Here is an 18,903-nt window from a genome sequence, read left to right on the forward strand (position 1 = left end):
AACTGGGATCCACTTGTTTCTAACACTAATGAGCATTAACTAATAACTATGCACTTCCAGTATTAGGATTTTCCCCTTGAGCATCTCAACAGCCAATAACACTGGTTCTTTATGATTGCTGTCATGGTTGCACCAAATAAAGACAATAATCTTGACTTTGACACGTTTTATGATTTTCACTATGTCACCAAGGACCCTTTGGTGGAGCTGACATTTTTGATAGCAAGCTGCAGGGCATTATTTTATATTCTGGCTCAAACTCCTCAATCTGTGTGACAGCTCCAAGGATGTTTTCCTGTCAAAGCAGCTTTACCATGAGAACAGGTGTGCATATGAAACCTCAAATCCAGAACACTTAAAATATAAATCCTTCCTAGGCAATCCTCCTAGTGCTGTGACCATTCAGAGCCACATCATTGTGTTTGTTGGCAATGATGCTACAAGAAGAGAGTCTCCATATCACCTTCAAGTTCAATCTATCCAAAAAGAATTTTATATTCATCCTACCCATGCATTCATCAACTTGCAATAAAATCAATTTGCTCCTTCCTTCCTTCCTTCCTTCCTTCCTTCCTTCCTTCCTTCCTTCCTTCCTTCCTTCCTTCCTATTCTGTGGGTTGGTTTTCCATAGTGCTAGCCAGTTCTTGAATACCTTGTTACAAGTCCTTGGGAGATGGCAATTGTGTTACTTTCTTTGCCTCAGATTCATAGGACCTTTAAAGGAAGATCTTTGATGCATTTTTCCATTAACCTCTGTTCTCCACTGAGTCTGTGTGTTTGTAGTGTCACTGTCTCCAAGGGTTACTTTATAAGACACACCTGAAGGGCCAACATCAGAGGTATCTGTTGTTTTAAAAGCAAGTTTCTAATGAGAAGGAAATGACAATCAGAACTATGAACAGACGGACTGTCGGACTGTTTGGTGATATCAAGTGATTCTGGTTAATTATTTTTCAAGTGTAAAGAAAAGCATGGTAGTTTCTTTTTTTAAAGAATTCCTTACCCTTTGGGGATTTGTGCCAAATCATTAACAGATGAATGTTAATTATGATGTCAGTCTGTTGTTGGAAATTGCAGGGGAACAGAAAAGTGGAGAACAAGGTGGGCCAGGAGGTGTTGGGACTGGGAGATGGATATCTACAGCCTGGTTGTTTCTATCCTTTCTACTCCTGTTGTGCTTGAAAACTTCCATAATAAAGGACTCTTCAAAAACAAAGAAAAATGATCCTTTAAAAAGTAAACTTCTATTTTCTTTCATCAACTCTTAACTATCCAAGTAGTTCCTTCATTTTTTTTCTTTATGTATTTTGAGACTGCTTTACTAGTTGCAAATCTGCTTAGAATTTAATATCTTCATAGTGTGTTGAACATGTTTATCACTAGGTGTGACTCTGTCACTGATGATGCTTTTTGTCTTAAGAATCTATTTTATCTGCTATTGATGCAACTACCCTAGCTTTACTTTTGTCAGTATTTATCTTATATTTCATCTTTGTGTTTTTAACTTACACTTGTCCTTGTACTTCAAGTGTGCCTCTTTAAATTAGCATGTAGCTGGATTAGATGTTTTCACAATCTGTCATCTTCAATCATTAACTGGTAAGTTGAGTCTTACACATTTATTATAATTACTGATATATTTTAATTGATTTGTCATCTGAGTTACAGAGTTTCATTTTGTTGCTTTACTCATTTTTCTTACCAAGGTAAGAACAAATCACTGGTTGCTTCTCTTTGTCTTCTTACTGCTTTCGGGGTTTACTCTGTTACTTCTTCCTTCCACTTTTTGAGTTGGATGTTTAGCACATTCAGTTTGTAGCCTTCTCTAATTTACGAATGTAAGGCTATAATTTCCTGAAAATTATAGTTTCAGATGCATCTTACATATTTTAAAAAATTGATTTTCAAGCATCTCTTTTCAAATCTGTATGGCTTTAAAACAGCCCCCCTGAGGCGTAATTGAAACAGGACAAATGCATGAACTCAGAGGGCACCGTGAGAAATGCGACTCATCACGAGACCATCACCACCATCCAGAGGACAATTGTGGGCATCGCCCATAAGTTTTCTCATGCTCCCATTCAACGTGACCATGGTTTTTTGCTATCATTTGTAATAAGCAGAATAATTTACATGCATGTCCTCTTCCTTGTCTGGGTTCTTTTCCTGAACATAATTACTCTGCATTTCCTCCACGTTGAGTCATGGACCAATAGCCCATTCCCTTTTATTGCTGAGTAGGAGTCCATTATGTACATATATCACAATTTACCCATCCATTCTCCTGTTAATAGCCATATGAATTAGCTTCAGTTGGGGGCTATAACAAATAAAGATGCTATGAACATTCATAGGAAAGTCTTTGGATGACCATAAGCTCTTATTTCTCTTGGATAAACACCTAGAAGTGGAATGGCTGAGTAATATGGTAAGTACACACCTTATGTTTTAAGAAACTGCCAAGTTATGCACCTTGTACATTCCACCAGCCATATGGGAGAGTTCTAGGTTCTCCAGCCTAGAGCTTAATATGGTCAGCCTTTTTAATTGCAGACACTCGAATAAGTGTGTAGTGGTAGCATTTTTGCTTTTGATTTGCATTTCCCTAAAGACTAATGATGTTGAACATCGTTTCATGTGTCTAGTTGCCGAAATATGCCTACTGTAATGAAGTGACTGTTCAAATCTTTTGCTCACTTTTAAATTCAGTTATGTGTTTTTATTATTGACTTCTGAGATTTCTTTACATATTTTTTATTAAATATATGATTTGAAAAAAAATTTCCAAGTGTACAGCATCTTATCAATGTCTTTCAGCCAGCAGACGTTCTTACCTTACTAATCAATTTTTCAATGCCTTAGTGCCCTAGTGCTCTCAGGAGACAGATAGACAGACAGACAGACAGACAGACAGACAGACACACACACACACACACAAATGCCTTGTTGCAGTGAGGGAGAATGCTCCCACAGAAATCATGGAGAGTTTTTTACAGGGTGTTAGAAGGCATCTTTTGGGGGATTTGGGCTTTCGTTGGGTAATTTTGGGAAATATTTAAGGAATTAGGAATTCACTTTGGGTGCTGTCAGAAAGCAAGTGAAATTCTGTGACTAGGTGTCTCCACAGTTCTTGTTTATAAGGAATGTAAACTAGAGCTTCGAGGGAGCTATAATTGGTATGGAGATAGCAATCACTCATTTCTGAAAGAGGGATGTTTGATGTTTTGAGGGTTGCACAGTGACCCCATTTTTATCTTACTTTATCACATTTTCAGAGTGACTTTGATGTTGGTGATCTGTGACGTTCTTTATGTCCAAAAGAATAATATTAACTAGTTATTAACTAGTTACCAACTAGTGAACATCAGGCCAACTTTGTACAAACACTGAAGATCCACTGTGAGTGTCAGACGGGTTCCCAATGTAAGGGGCTCCCTTGCTTTTTTTTTAATTCCCCTTTTTTATATCTTGCTTTGCCATCATATCTAAGAACCAAGGTAACAAAAATTCTCTTCTATTTCCCTAGCCTATAAGTGCAATGATTTACACTTAGGTCAGTCATCCTTTTTGAGTTAAATTTTGTTTTGCTGAGTATAGGTCAAAGTAAGGGTAATTCTTGTTCTTATCTTCCTGTTCTTCTTCTTTGCATATGGATAGTCAATAATTCTGGCATCATTTGTTGAAAAGACTGTCTTTTACCCACTGAACAGTGTTTGCTGAAAACCAGGAACCCATAATTGTGTGTGGATCTGTTTTGGGAATACATCCTTATCACATAGTTCTACCTGTTCATTGATATTGAAACCACACTACCATGATTACTGTAGCTTTAATTAATGAGACATGAAGGCTCTTCTTTGTTCTTTTCTCAAAGTTGTTTTAGGTATTTTGGTCATCTTCACATGAATTTTAGGATCAGCTTTTGCCTATATATGAAAAGGCATGCTGAGATTTTGATTGAGGTACAGTTGAGAATTGACATTCTCAACTGAGAATTGACATCCTAATAATGAGTCTTCTGATCCTTGAACAGTATCTTTCTCCATTTGTTTATCTTCTTCAATTTCTCTTAGTTTTATTTTATAGGTTTTAAGTGTTCAGGTCTTACACATTCATGTTTTTCTCAAGGTTTTTTGCATATTATATATTGTAATGATGTAATTTTCATTTCAATTTATGCTTATTTCTATTATACAGAAATAGAATGTGTTCCAGGGACTACTTTGAGATATGTTAGTTTCCAAATATTTGAGGATTTTCTATAGTATATTAATTTATTACTAATTCCTATTTTCAATCCAGCTAGGAAAGATATATACTTACTATAGCTTGACTCTAAATGCTTTTAAATTTAGTGAGATTTGTTTTATGGCTCAAATATGTTCTGTATTGGAACATGTTCCATGGACACTTGAAAAGAACTACACTCTGCTGCAGTTGGGTGAGGTGCTCTCTAACTGTCAATCAGGTTGAGTGGTAGCATTATTTGAATCTTCTATATCCTTAATTTCCCCTTTGCTTGTTATACTGGTTGTGGGGAGAGGGGCACTGAAATCCCTAATCATCAGGGTGAACATATCTATTTTATCTTACAGTCCTACCCGTTTTTGCTACAATATTTTGAAGCCCTGTTATTAGGTGCACACATATTTAGGAGTATTATGTTCTCTGAATCAATTTTCTCACTATAAATATTCTGGGCTATGAAATCTACAATATCAGAAATCAATGTAATCACTCCAGCTTTATTTTGGTCACAGCTGCCTTTTACATTTAACTCATGTGTTCATCATATTTAAAATGTTTTTCTTTTTCTTTTGTTTTGGTGGCCACCATGTTTCTTAAATGTAATTTGAAAAATTTTGCCTTTTAACTATGGCATTTAGACTATTATTTTAGCATTAATTGATAACATTGGATTTAAATCTCACATTTTGTTATTGGTTTTCTATTAGTATTATCTATCTCTTTTGCTTCCTTTTGGATTGTTTTCTTTTGAATAATTTCATCTTATCCCCATGGTGGGACTTTGATGAAGCTGATTTGTGTTCCTCAGTGGTTGCTTTAGGGGTTAGAGTATACATCTTTAGCTTCACACAATCTTCCTTAGGGTGATATTATACCTCTTCACACACAGTATTAGAACCATGACCATATTCTTGCATTTCTCCTCTTCTGGTCTTTATGCTATTTTGTAACACATTGCACTAATGTTATAAATCTCACATTAATATTTTTGCTTCAAAAACTTCTTACTCTTAATACCCATAACTCCAGCAAGCTTCCATCTCTATTTTCTAAAAAAAAAAAAAATGTCTAAAATAAGAAAAATAGGTTCTAAGATTATAGGTTTAATCATCTTTGGTATACTGTCTTTTTTTTGCAGCAAGTTTAACTCCTCTGAAGGCACCACCCTTTCTTGGTAGTTTGGTTGTGAAATTTGTGTCAACAACTTTCAAATACAAGTGAATTGTTACACAGACTGCAGGAAAAAAGCCAGAGAGATTGAAAAAGGAAGTTGGAATAATTCACCAATGAGAAACAGACCAAAAATCTACTTTGGTTACGACTTATCAGTGAAACTAAATAGACAGCAGGAGGAAGAGAATCGTTTATGGAAAAGGGAGAGCATTTGCTCTGTACTTTGTTGCTTCACTATAGGACCACAGAGGGTTGGCCAAAGCTCTTTTTCCTTTTTAGAAATTAGTCCAAAATGTTCTCTCCTTGCTTACTGAGGCATTTCCTCTCTCCCTAAATGTGATCAGGGTCATCTATATTTCCTTTAGCCAGCAGTTTTATATTTAGAAAAAGCATCACGAATTTAAAATAAATTTCTTCTTGAAATAATGAACAGCTACGGTTTCTGAGTACGGTGATGTATTTTACTGCATTCCAAAATATAGAATAAAACGGATGTGTGTGGGAGGGGACGCAATAGGTAAAGAAGTGCAGGCTATATCATGATCATTCTAAAGGCTGGTTAATAAGCACAGAAAGATTTTAATTTAATCGTTGTTTGTACATCAACGCAGCCTTCCACTCCTTCCTCCCTGCAATTCCGACTGCGGGACTCCGTTGCAGGAGACATTTTTAAATACTCTTTCTGCTTCCTAATCAAGGGCACAATATGATTGTGTATTTCTCAAGTCCCTTGTCCTCCCCCTACCTAGTTTGGTATTTTCTCATACCCTACATTAAAATCCGAGTTCTAGAACGTCTCGATTAAATGCAGAGTGGCGTTCAGGGAGCCCCCCTTGGGCTCCCCAGGTAAGGAAGACAGTTCCCTGAATCAAAGCGTTCCCAGTCCTGGTCACTTCTTCCGCCCTCTCTCGAGCAGAGCCACAGGTTGCCTGGCGGCCAGGCCTCCCTCGGGGACAGGCAGGCTGGCGGGCTCTGCGCCCGAGCTGGAAGCCCCCGGCGCGTACCTGCCAGGCGCGCGCCCAGCGGCTCCACGGCGGGAAGTGGGGGCGCGCGCATACGCGCGGGGCCGCCCCGGGGCGAGCAGGGAGAGGCTTGGGAGGAGCAGCTGACGCGGAGCGAGGTTCCCACAGTGACCTGGCTTACGTAAGGCGGTGGGACGCGGGGGGCGCTCGCGTGGGCAGAGGCTTCGGCCGCGCTCGCAGCGCCCGTCCCGCCTCCACCCTGCGGGGTCCCGGCCCCGCGCGGTCCGGCCGCCCACGCCGCGCTGGCCCCTCGGCCCAGCCTTGCGCCCGCCCCCGCGCGTGGTCGCCTCGGCTCCTAGCGCGCCGCCCCCAGACGCGACTGGCTGGTGGCGAAGACGGCGGCCGCGCTCCTGCCGCCCTGCTCCGGGCAGCCGAGCATCCTTCCTGCTGCGAGTCTTCCCTCTGGGTTAGCGTCACCGAAGACCCGCGGCTATGAGCCCCGAGCCGGTGCCGCCGCCGCCCCCCAAGTGTCCCCGCTGCGACTGCGGGGAGCCCTTCGCCCAGCAGTTAGAGAAGGGCGACAAGGCCTTCCGCGCGGGAGAGTACGAGACGGCAGCCGAGCTCTTCCGTTCCATGCTGGCCGGCCTGGCGCAGCCGGACCGCGGCCTGTGCCTGCGGCTGGGCAACGCGCTGGCCCGCGCCGGCCGCCTCCCCGAGGCCCTGGGCGCGTTCCGCGGAGCAGCGAGGCTCGGGGCGATGCGGCCTGAGGAGCTGGGGGAGCTGGCGGGTGGCCTAGCGCGCGCCCTGGGCCAGCGCGAGTGGCGGCAGTCTCCCCCGGGCCGCGCGACCGAGGCGCAAGGCGAGGGACAGCAGTCCTCGACGCCCATCGCGCCCCGCGACCTGCTCGGCTGCCCGCGCTGCCGAAGGCTGCTGCACAAGCCGGTGACCCTGCCGTGCGGGCTCACGGTCTGCAAGCGCTGCGTGGAGTGTGGGCCCGCGCGGCCGCAGGCGCGGCGCGTCAACGTGGTGCTGAGCTGCGTGCTGGAGAAGTGCTTCCCCTCCGAGTGCCTGCTGCGCAAGCTGGCCAGCCAGGCGCGGACCCTGCAGCGCCAGCAGCAGCCCGAGGCCGCTCTGCTCAGGTGCGACCAGGCCCTGGATCTGGGTGAGTCAGCCGCGGGGGCGGGCCCTCCGGTTCGCACACCTGTCGGGCGCTGAGCGACAGCGCGGGAGGTGGCCTGTGGTCTAGGGTTTTGGAGAGCTTTGTTCAGGGTTGGGAGGAGCGCTTTGATTTCTAAAGGTAGTTGGGTGTTAGCGGCCACACCCTGCAGCCGGGGTGACCACTCTCAGAAGCGCCCCACTGGCTGTGCCTTTTCCAGGACCTGGGGAAGTTTTCCCAGGCCTCCCTGGGCAGCTGGGTAGGACCTTGAAAGGGCCTTTCAGCCCCTTCTCAGCTGTTGACCAGGGGAAGGATGACAACGTGTTTTGTCCTCCTGCAGGAAAATGCCAGTAATTGGTCCACTGGAGAGCCAGAGCCCAGTGCCTTGTCCTGGGGCAGGATTTGCTTTGGGGTTTCTGCTGGTGTATCCGGGAAGGAACCCCTCCCACTTCAGTATCTCCTGTGCCTCTGGCTCTACCCTCCTTTCTGGGTCAAAGGCCAATAGATTTGTTGTTCTGACGTACTTAGCTTCAGATAATACTGACAGTGGAGGTTCTTAATCCTTCATCCATTCATTTATCTGGTCTATGACCAGCATCGTGGTCTTGCCCCTCCCAACCACCACCTGTTACCAATACATAATTTAAAGGAAGACCAGATTCTGCCATTGTATTTGACTTTGAATGAGTATGCTTGCTCTGTGGGCAGTTGTGTTGGGCCATGTGTGGAGGTTCATTTTCTGGTTTTATAAAAGGGTTGCAAATCATTTAAATCATTAGCTATGGGGATGTGGCTAATCTTTTGTTACTGGAAGAATCTGTGTGTGAGTATGGCTCTTATTTTAAACCCGGGGTTAAGGTTTACTCTTTTAGAAGACACACTACAAGGTGAAGTTCAGTCATCTTGTAGAACAAGTTCTGATTTAGTGAACAGGTGATAGGTAGCAATATCTAAATTGGGGGATTCTCTGCAAGAATAGAGCAGTTAACCTGTTAAGTCCTATCATTCCAGATGTGGGACACCTACTTTAAAAAATTGAGCAACAAATGAACCATTTATTTGAAATAAATGTTTTAGCCTTTTGAGAAAATAGGCGAATAATTAGAGCATTTGAAAATATACACATATATTATACAAAATATATATACATGTCAGATATATAAGCTCCAGATTATAATTTTTCAACCTATTTTAATACATCTATGTCAATTTCATTAAAATATTGGAAGAATTGAAAACATGGAACTGAATGGGTTAATTTGTCTTACATAACAAATATTCTGTTTAATTTCTGTAACCAATATGTCCACACTTTAACAGATTGTATATTTTCAGGTTTTCAGCTATCTTATTTATGCATTTATGGTGTAGAGCAGCATTATCAATAGACTATAGTATAAGCCACACAAATAATTTAAAAATTTCTGGTTGCTCTGTTATAAGGGTAATAAAAACAAATGAAATTTATTTTAACTGTATATCCAAAATATTATTTATGTGTCTTCTATATAAAATAAAGATTATATTTGTTTTATTCACTTTGCTCCTCAATTCAGTCCCTAAATTTTCACTTCCAGCCCTTTATCTGGTTTTAAAAGTTGAAGAACAGGTGGAAAAATGAGAGCTCTCCTGCGGTGCTGGTGAGACTACAGATTATACCCCTGGAAAATTGTTTAGTATCTACAAATGTTAAATAAGACCTTTGACCAAACAATTTAAAAGGGGTGCATGAATATATGCACCAAAAGACTATACACGAATGTAAAACAGTGCATATCATTGTTAAAAATACTCTTAATGTATAAATAAACCAAATGTCCAATGAGGTCAGAACGGTTAAATATATTATGTCTTCACGGAATACTGTGCAGAAAGAAAAACCAACTACTGTTACAAACTACAGTGTGGATGAATCTCACAAACATAATGTTAAGTGAAAGAAACTAGACTCAAAAGTGTTTTTACTGTGTGATTCTATTTACTTTAAGTCCAAACAGGCAAAATTACTAGAGGGTATTGGAAGTAAGGACAGTGGTTATCTCTGATGGATCAAAAGAAAGATTGACTGAAGCCAGGCCCAATGGCACACGCCTGTAATCCCAGTGTCTTGGGAGGCTGAGGCAGGAGGATCGTGAGTTCAAAGCCAGCCTCAGCAAAAGTGAGGTGCTAAGCAACTCAGTGAGACCCTGTCACTAAATAAAATACAAAATAGGGCTGGGGATGTGGCTCAGTGGTCACATGCTCCTGAGTTCAATCCTCAATTACCTGCCCCTTAAAAAAAAAAAAAAAATGAGTGAAAGCCATCATGAGAGGGACCTGCCCCTGGGAAGAGGTGGTGTTCTGTTTCTTGACCTAGGGAATGGATTCACAGGTGTGTTCGTGAAAGTATGTACTTATGTTTTAAAGCTTTTTCCATGTATATATTAGACCACAATTTAAAGTTTTACACTATTTTAGTCAATTCCTATGACAGCTTAATTATTGAGTATATTCAGTATTAGTTTTCCAAAGATTTAAAAAAAAAAAAAAAAAAAGCTTTCGAAGTTTAAAATTGTGTGGAAAAGTGGAGGGGGTGTGGCTCAGTGGTGGAGTGCCAGTTTAGCATACATGAAGCTATGTTTTTCATCCTCAGCACTACAAGAAAAAATCACAGGAAAATACTTCAATTAATGATAAATTAGCCTCAAGTAGAGGGTTTTTTTTTAAATATTTATTTTTCAGTTGGACACAATATCTTCATTTATTTTTATGTGGTGCTGAGGATGGAACCCAGGACCTTACACATGCTAGGCGAGCGCTCTGCCGCTGAGCCACAACCCCAGCCCCAGAGGTTTTGATATAATAAAAAAGTTCACAGATATTTGGAAGCAGAAGAGAAGTGAATAGACCTAGGCTTTGACACATTACATGTCGTGACCAAATGTATCATTTATTTTGTTCTCCAAGTAGCTCTTCACACCTTCCCCAGACAACGTAGGATTGAGTGTCCTGGCCCACTGATACATGCTGGTTATGGATGACGAGCCCTGCTTCCCCTCATGCTGAAGTTTGAGCATTAGAGAAGCAGGCCAAGGCCAGCAGACAAAGCAGGGTTTATTTAAAAGGGTAATATAGATTTCTCCCGCGAGGGAGAAGGGGACCATAGCTGGCATCATGGTATCCCCAGAAGCGAGGTGTTCTGCCCTTTTTATATTCCTAGGCTTCCTTGTTCTCCTGCCTTTCCCCCCTTATCTTTCTCCTTCCTGCCTATGTGACTAGGCCCAGGAATGCTCGGTGGCCCAAAGGTGGGAAACAGGTGGGCTGAAGGGGAAGGGCAGGATGGAGCAGCCAAGGACACATTAACTACCTTATAGCTCCCTGTAGGGAAGGGCTATTCCTGGTACAGGTTACCTTGGCAACAGGTAGGAGCAAGGGCAGGTTCTTGATAAGGGTGGAGGAAGGGCTCTGAAGGCATTAACCTCTCAATCCCTCAGGGGACAGTCTCCAACTTCCCAGACTCACTCAAAATTGGCCTCCTTGATCCGACCTGACTCGATTTACCTATCTCTACTGACTGCCTGTCTAATTCCGGCTTCACCACCTGAGGTTATTTGGAGCCATGTGACTACTTGGGAGCCAATAAGTCGTAAATGGAATTCAGAATAACAAATACATATGTTAAAGAGAACAGATAAATAAAGGTATGAAAGGATAATTTAGTACCTAATTGGCTATACAAAAGATCATATGGGTATTCTAGAACTGCACAGTACAACATCTGAGGGTGGGAATTACTTAGAGGAGTTAAAAAGATCGACTGCACCCATCAGAAGTTGGCATAAGAAAAACTCAGAAACAAGTCAATAGAAAATTCTAGACTGAATCATAACAGAAAAAGAATAAAATAGAGCAGAAATATAATGGGACAAAGACAAACCATGAAAACTGGAACCCCAGAAGGGGAGGGAGAGAGAGAGAGCGCGCGCGCGCGCTCCCAATAGAAATACTTGAAGAAAAAAATAGCTGGGAATTTTCCAATACTGATGAAAAACTTTATGTCAGTGAGTCAAGAAGCTCAGTCAGTCCAGCAGGATAAACACAAGTATGCATTTGTATACACACACACACACACACACATACACAGACCCCAAAACAAAAACCAAATACATCTATTATAGCGAAGTTACTGAAAATCAAAGAGAAACTTAAAAGCTGTTAGAAAAACCAGCACATGTCCTTCAAGCCATTGTAAGATTTATAGCTGACTTTCCTCCAAGATTATTGAAACCAGAAGATAATGGAATAGCGTTTTTTAAATAGTGAAAGAAAAAAAAAGTCAGTCTGAGTTTTTTGATCCAGCCGGACATATTTTTCCAGGCAAAATCAGTATGCCTTCATCTGAAGAAATTAAGTTGAAGGGTTTTATTTCCACCAGCGCTGCACTACATGAAATGCTAAGGGAAAGGCTAGGGCTTGACTTAGTAAGCCCCGTATCAGCTTGAGTAAGTAGCTTCTGAGGAGTGTTGCCATCCAATCTTTCTGTTCCCGGGGAGCTCTACCCATCTTTATTGCTTTAGGAGTCATTTCATCAAACTCTTCTTAAATGACATCCTACTGTTCATTCCTCACTACTTGCACACACATTTGACGGTTTATAGCAGGGACCCCAGCTCCGGGTACCACAGTGGTGCTGGTTGCAGCTGGAGGAGGACAGCTTTGGGTCAACTCTGAACTCCAGATGCAGACTCCTCTCACAGAGCGTCTCAGGAGGTCCTCTTCTGATGCTTCCCCATAGAGGGGTTAATGGGTGAGCCTTCTGAAATTTTGCCTCAATTCTTTGGCAAGTGCCGATGTACATTTTTTTCTGCTGTGTACTTTCTCCACATGAAGAATTTTAAATTGCTTCCCCTCTTCTATTTATTTTTGAGTGGCTCCTGAATAAAATCCCTCAGTTTGAAGCTTAAGGCTTAGAAAACATGTAGCTGGTCTACAGCTCTACCACCCGAATGTGCCTGATCTCATCGGGTCTTGGAAGCTAAGCAGAGTCAGGCCTTGTTCTTACTTGGATGGGAGAAAGTGTATATGCACTTATTTTATATGTTCTAAGAGACTAAATTATGCAGTGCTGGCTTCATGAATGAGTCACCAAAGTCAACAAAGAAAATGGCTGGATTTGTTTGGTGACTCTGTGGGAAGGGCATATGATTAACGTTGGACTTCAAGAAACCAAGCCTTTGAATGTGAAGGTAGAAGACTTAACTGCATTACTTTAAAAAGAAATGATGAAAATAAAATAATGTAAATTGTCATGAGAGCTAGAATGTCCTCCAAAGGCTCATATGTTGAAGACATGGTCTCCAGGGCCACAGCATTCAGAGGTGGAGCGTACCATGATTGGATCCTGAGAGTTCTAACCTCATCAGTGGATCAATCCATTGATAGATCCATAATTTGATGGCTTTATTGGAAGATGTTGGAAACTATAGGAGATGAGGCCCAGTTGGGAAAGTAGGTTGTAGGTAGATACGCCCCAGGGAGATGTCTCTTGTCCCCAGCCCCTTCTCTCTGTCTGTGCCTCCTGGCTGCCATGAAGTAAGCAGCTTTACTCTACCCGTCACCTTCCGCCATGATGTTTGGCCTTGCCTGAGGCCCAAAGCTATGGAGCTGGCCGACCATGACCGAAATCCTTTCAAGTTGTGAGCAAAATAAATCTTTCCACTTACCCTGGTTTTCTCAGATGTTTTATCACAGTGATAGAAAGCTAACCTACCTAATTGAAAGGTGTTTTTAACTCAGGATGTTTCATTAAGACTAAGCAAACACAAAGCTCAAACAAACAGAGGAATGATTAAGAAAATCATGAGACAAAAAATGGAATTCGTTAACCAGTCAGAAACTGGCTCATGCCAAAGACCGGTAAGAGACCATTGTGTGGCACATGTGGTGACGAAGGAAGCGGAACACAGATAGCATCAGGAAAGGAAGGCAGAGTAATTTCAGGTACAAAAGTTTATAACAGATCTTAAAATAGAAGGACATAAATGTAAATGATCAAATTTGGTTCAGGAAGAAGTAAAAAGCTGACATGGACCAATAACCTAAAACACACTGAACTGTTACCCAGGGATTTTCTCCTGCTAAAAGGGCACAGAGGCCCAGAAAGCTCTCACAGTCTTTTAAAGGTTGATTGGCAAATTTATTTAAGATCCTAGAAATATATAGGAAGAGTTCCATCTCATTTGATGAGGTTGGTATAATCTTGATAATAGACAGGAAAAAGTTTATAGCATAGCAGTTCATATGTGCATAGATGCTGAAATCCTAAACTAAATTTCTTAGTATTCAAGTCTGGCAGTGTATTTTAGAAATATAAGGATAATTCAATATTAGACAAACCTTTCATTGTAATTCACTACAATAGATCAAAGGAAATAATGCTATATACATGTATCAGATGCTGAAAGACCATCTGTAGAATTCAATACCCTCTTGTTAGAAAACCCTTCTGGAAAACTAGGAATAGCTCAGGCTAAAAGCTGTGGGCTTAGCTACTTACCTAGCTTGACTAGTATTCTCTCTCAGAAGCTTATGGAAAACATCAAAAAAGAAGAGCACGGTGGTACATGCCTGTAATCCCAGCTACTAGGGAGTCTGAGGCATGAGGATGGCAAGTTTGAGGCAAGCCTCAGCAAATTAGCAAGACTCTGTCTCAACATAAAAAATAAAAAGGTCTGGGGGTGCAGCTTAGTAGTAAAACATTTCTGAGTTCAATCCTTAGTACCTCCCCTACACACACACACACACACACACACACACACACAAATTAGACATGTTATTTTAAAAATCAGTGAAAAAAATGCACAAGGCCCTGGGTTTGATCCCCAGCATTGCAGAGAGAGACAGAGAAAGAATGGGGTGGGGTGGGGTTCATTATCACTATTATTGCAACATGAGAGTAAAATAAAATAAGGATTGTACATATTAAAATAGAATAATCAAAGTTTATCATTTGCATATGACCCACCTAGTTAGAATTCAGGAGAATCCGTTGGCAGATGTTAGAGCTAGTAAGAGACTTTAGCTATCTGCACAGATCCCCAGCAGGTTTCCCAAGATCAAACTACAGTTAGAGTAGCATTTTTTTTTTTTAAAGATTTCCAAAATCTCCAAAGAAGAATTGTATATCAAATTCCTTTAATTACAGTTGGGGAACTTTTACCTAATCTTTTGGTTGGAAATGATGTTATTATCTTCAGTGAGTAATGACATGCTACTGTGACAAAAATCCTGAGAAGAATCTTACAGAATTTTATAATGGCTTCCAGACAACAGAAATGTTCAATTTAAAATCATATGTTTGTGTATTTCGTGGTTCCTTTGTGCATTTTCAAAGTCAAAACACATAAAATCTCATCATGAATTATAATTAGCAGGTGAACATTTTCACTTGCTTTTGATGATGGGGAATACAAACCATGAACCTTAGTTGAGTAATATGTTATTCCTCCACAAGGGATACTGTTCTTCTCATCAGGAGACCTACATTACCAAAACATATTATTGTATGTTGAATTTCATCAATTAACTCTGAAAATTTTGTTTTCTCTTTTGTTAAACAAGTACCTGCATAATATCCTCCAGTTTTCTCTTGTCCTACAGCCTCAAATGTTTATCATCTGGCCTTTTACAGAAAAAAAAAAAAAGTTGCTGACTTCTGCTCCAGCCAGTTAGCTATACCAAGAAATGTGTTTTTAAAAAAAAATAATTTACATTTTATTATCTGACTCCTGCCAGTCCCTTCCCCATCTCCCTTTTTTTTCTTGCCACACCTTCTCCGTATTGCACACATGTGGCGATAACACATTTATTAATATTTGTTGCTCACTGTGTCTTGGTGGGCCATCTTCTTGCACAAGATTTTTTTACACACATGTGCTCGCTTACCTACATAAACTGAAAGAAGGCATACTAGCAGTTGGGGAGATCCAAGTGGGAAGTGTGATAAAAGGTCAAGGTCAACTATTTGGAGCACACTGAGGATGTGTGTTAGGTAGAGAGATGAGAACACATTTTAGGTGACTAGAATATCCATCGATCAACTGACAGGCACAGGTGTGGCCCTGTCACAGTGATCCTGAGTGGACTTGTGGCGTGAGCCAAGGCCAGCGGCATGGAAGGCGGCTGCAGTATCTTCTATATGCAGAATCTAGGGAAGGAAAGCTTTTGTTCTCCTTTCTCCTTTCTTTGTAGTGCTGGGATTCGAACCCAGGGCCTTGTGCACGCAAGACAAGCACTCTACCAACTGAGCTATATCTCCAGCCCCTCCTTTTTCCTCTTAAGAAAACAAATTTAGGAGGGCTGGACGTAGGTACAGTTATGTGGGTAAATTTCTGTCCATACAGGTTACGTAAGAAAACAAATTAGGTCTTACCTTTCTGTTCCGTAAGCAGGAATTTTCTTGTCTACTTCAAGGAAAGTTGTCTTAGATCTCCATTTAAAATATTTAATTATGGGTTGGGATTGTGGCTCAGCGGTAGAGTGCTCACCTAGCATGTGCGGGGCCCTGGGTTCGATCCTCGGGACCACATATAAATAAATAAATAAAGCAAAGGTATTGTGTCCAACTACAACTAAAAAATATATAGTTAAAAAAATAAAATACCTAATTACTATAGGCTGAGTAGCTCTTATCCAAAATGCTTGGGTCCATAGGGTTTCAGATTTGGATTTGGGAATATGTGCATGGACTTCACTGCTTGAGCATCCCTAATCCAGAAATCTGAAGCCTGAAATACTGCAAAATACAAAACTCTTGAGTATCATGTCAGTGCTCAGAACGTTTGAGATTTCAAAGCATATTGGATGTGGGATAGGGATGCTCAAGCTGCAGCAGCAGTGCACGACTGTCATCCCAGCGGCTCAGGAGGCTGAGGCAGGAGGATCATGAGTTCAGAGCAGCCTCAGCAACTCAGTGAGACCCTGTCTCTAAATAAAATACAAAACAGGGCTGGGGATGTGGATCAGTGGTTGAGTGTCCCTGAGTTCAATCCCTTATACAAAAAAAAAATATATATATATATGATTCACTGGTCCTTGGGTCTCTTACTGGAGATGATGTAGTGTGTGTGCAGGAATACTCATCATTAGTCTGGGTTGTTTTTTTTTTTGGCGGGGGGGGGGGGGGTGTGTTTTGACGTCTTGTTACTGTTTTCCTGAGAGAAGTTCTGTAAATTAATACTCATCAAACCATTAAATTCTAAATAGGACCGGAGAGAGGAATTATTCTTATTTTGTCTTTATGCTGCTTTTGTGATTTAACATTTTTGATGACTGAAGGATTATTTGTTTTCAGTCCTTTTCACTCATTTGTATTCCTCCTGTCTTCCAGCTCCTGATGATACCTCATTATTGCTGCTGCGAGCAGATTTGCATTTAACCATGAGGAACTATGAGCAGGCCCTGCAGGATTCTGGGACAGTTTGTCAGAAGGAACCTCTCTTGACTAAGGTGATTTATCTTGGTTGGCTTTGGAGATGATGAATTGTGAACGAAGAAGAACTATTTAAAATTGCAGTCCCTAATATATGTGTGAGCATATCAGTGGTGTTAGTGAAAGAACTAACGTTTTGTGTGCTTTTTGGACTAATTTTAGTCTTTGTGTTTTTTGATGGAAAGGCATGAGATTTCTTCCTTTGATGACACAAAATGAACTTTGCTAATCGAATAGTGATAGCTTAAATTGTACTTAAATTTATGAAGCCAAATAATAAAATTATTTAAAATTACAGTCCCTAATATACGTATGAGCGTATCAATGGTGTTAGTGAAAGACGTAACATTTTGTGTGCTTTCTGGACTAATTTTAGTCTTTGTCTTTTTTTCGTGGATCTTTGAAATTTGAACCCCTATGAGAAAATTTAAAGTTTAAAAGAGCTTGTGATGAAATTAATACCTATAACATACTCTATTTGTGAACTGATAATTAAAACTATTTATTCTTCTGATCTATTACTTTTAAAATCATCTTTGCTTTAGAAACATGAAAGAGATATTAGCCCCAGTTAGGAGACAAGTTGTGTCTATCCATCCATCCATCTTACCTACCTCTCCTCTCTTCTTCCTTTCCTGTTTGCCAAAATCCTTTAAAACAAAATGTTTTAGATTAAATTGAGAGTAAAGTTGGGCTTTGGGATGAGCCCAAGGATGAGAGCAAATGTTCATTGGATTAAGCCTAGAAACCTATTTTGTTGCTTGCTTGCTTTCCTAAGAACATTTTCTACTCTTATTTCTGATGCTTTTTCTCTTTTTCCTTCTCTTGATCTACTATTTTAAAATTTATTTTAACAGATGAAAATTGTATATACTCATGGCATAACATGTTCTTCTGAAAAATACATTGTAAAATGGCTAGCTCAGGCAAAATTAATGCATGCATTACCCGACATTATTTTTTGTAGTGAGAATACCTAAAATCTGTTTTCTCAGGAATTTTCAAGGGTGAAACATGTTAATAATTATAGTCACTGTGTTATACTAAATCTCTTTTGAACAATCTCCTAGCTGAAATTTTGTATTCTTTGACTAACATCTCCCTGGTCTCTTTCCACTACTATTCTTCTGAGGCAATTTCTGTAAGTAATGACCGAATCTTAATTATGAATTCTGAGTATTCCTGACAATAGACCTGCATTGACCTCTGAAGGTAGTTTTCCCCCACAGTATTGTTCTTTGAGCTAAAAACTTGGCAGTGTGTCTCCTGCAAGAGAGAGAGTTAGTTACTGCAAAGTTTCATGGCTAAGTGAAACTTTAAGGGAGGCAGCCGATGAATATTTAATGTTTGAGACTATGGCCAGATCTTCAGGGTTTATTGCAAATCTGTAGACCTCAGTTCTTCATCAGTGCATGGTGGATAACAGCTTCAGAAAAAACGTATCCTAACAAATCATTTTAAAACAAAAAATGATAGAATTTTGTTCCAAAGTGTGTTGTTATAACTGAGGATTACGGGAGTGATATGGAAGGTTAGTTGAAGTGGTGGTAATCGAGTAGCCAACAGCAAGGAAGTGGATTGAGGGGAAGAATAAGTTGACCAAGCATGATTAAGATTAGATGGAAAACTTTTAGAACCACCTTCCCGCTTCCAGCTGGGGGAAATGTTACAGGAGGGTGCTCATTCAAGTAAAACCCTTCCACACAGCCAGTCATGGCTAATATTCATGGGTAACGATTCAAGGCTTTTTGGAGTAACTGGATAAGCCTGAGCCAGAAAACATTTGCCCACTTGCAGAAATAGATAATAGGCACATGATCGGTTTGATTTTACCAGGCAAAAAGGCTATAAGACCTTAAATTAAACCTTACCTAAATTTATTGAAAAACTCATTC

General features: G+C 40.8%; 1 protein-coding gene across 1 annotated transcript in view; it reads left to right on the forward strand.

Moving 5' to 3' along the window:
- The first annotated feature begins 6,875 nt into the window (after positions 1–6,875).
- The window catches only part of Lonrf2 (LON peptidase N-terminal domain and ring finger 2), a 38,431-nt gene continuing 26,403 nt past the window's right edge, over positions 6,876–18,903 (forward strand). The window contains exons 1-2 of the mRNA XM_071601264.1: positions 6,876–7,545; positions 16,907–17,025. Coding sequence (XP_071457365.1) covers positions 6,876–7,545; positions 16,907–17,025 — 789 coding nt within the window. The remainder of the gene's footprint in view (positions 7,546–16,906; positions 17,026–18,903) is intronic.

Source organism: Marmota flaviventris, chromosome 14 (genome assembly GCF_047511675.1).
Source record: "Marmota flaviventris isolate mMarFla1 chromosome 14, mMarFla1.hap1, whole genome shotgun sequence".
Taxonomy (NCBI): Eukaryota; Metazoa; Chordata; class Mammalia; order Rodentia; family Sciuridae; genus Marmota; species Marmota flaviventris.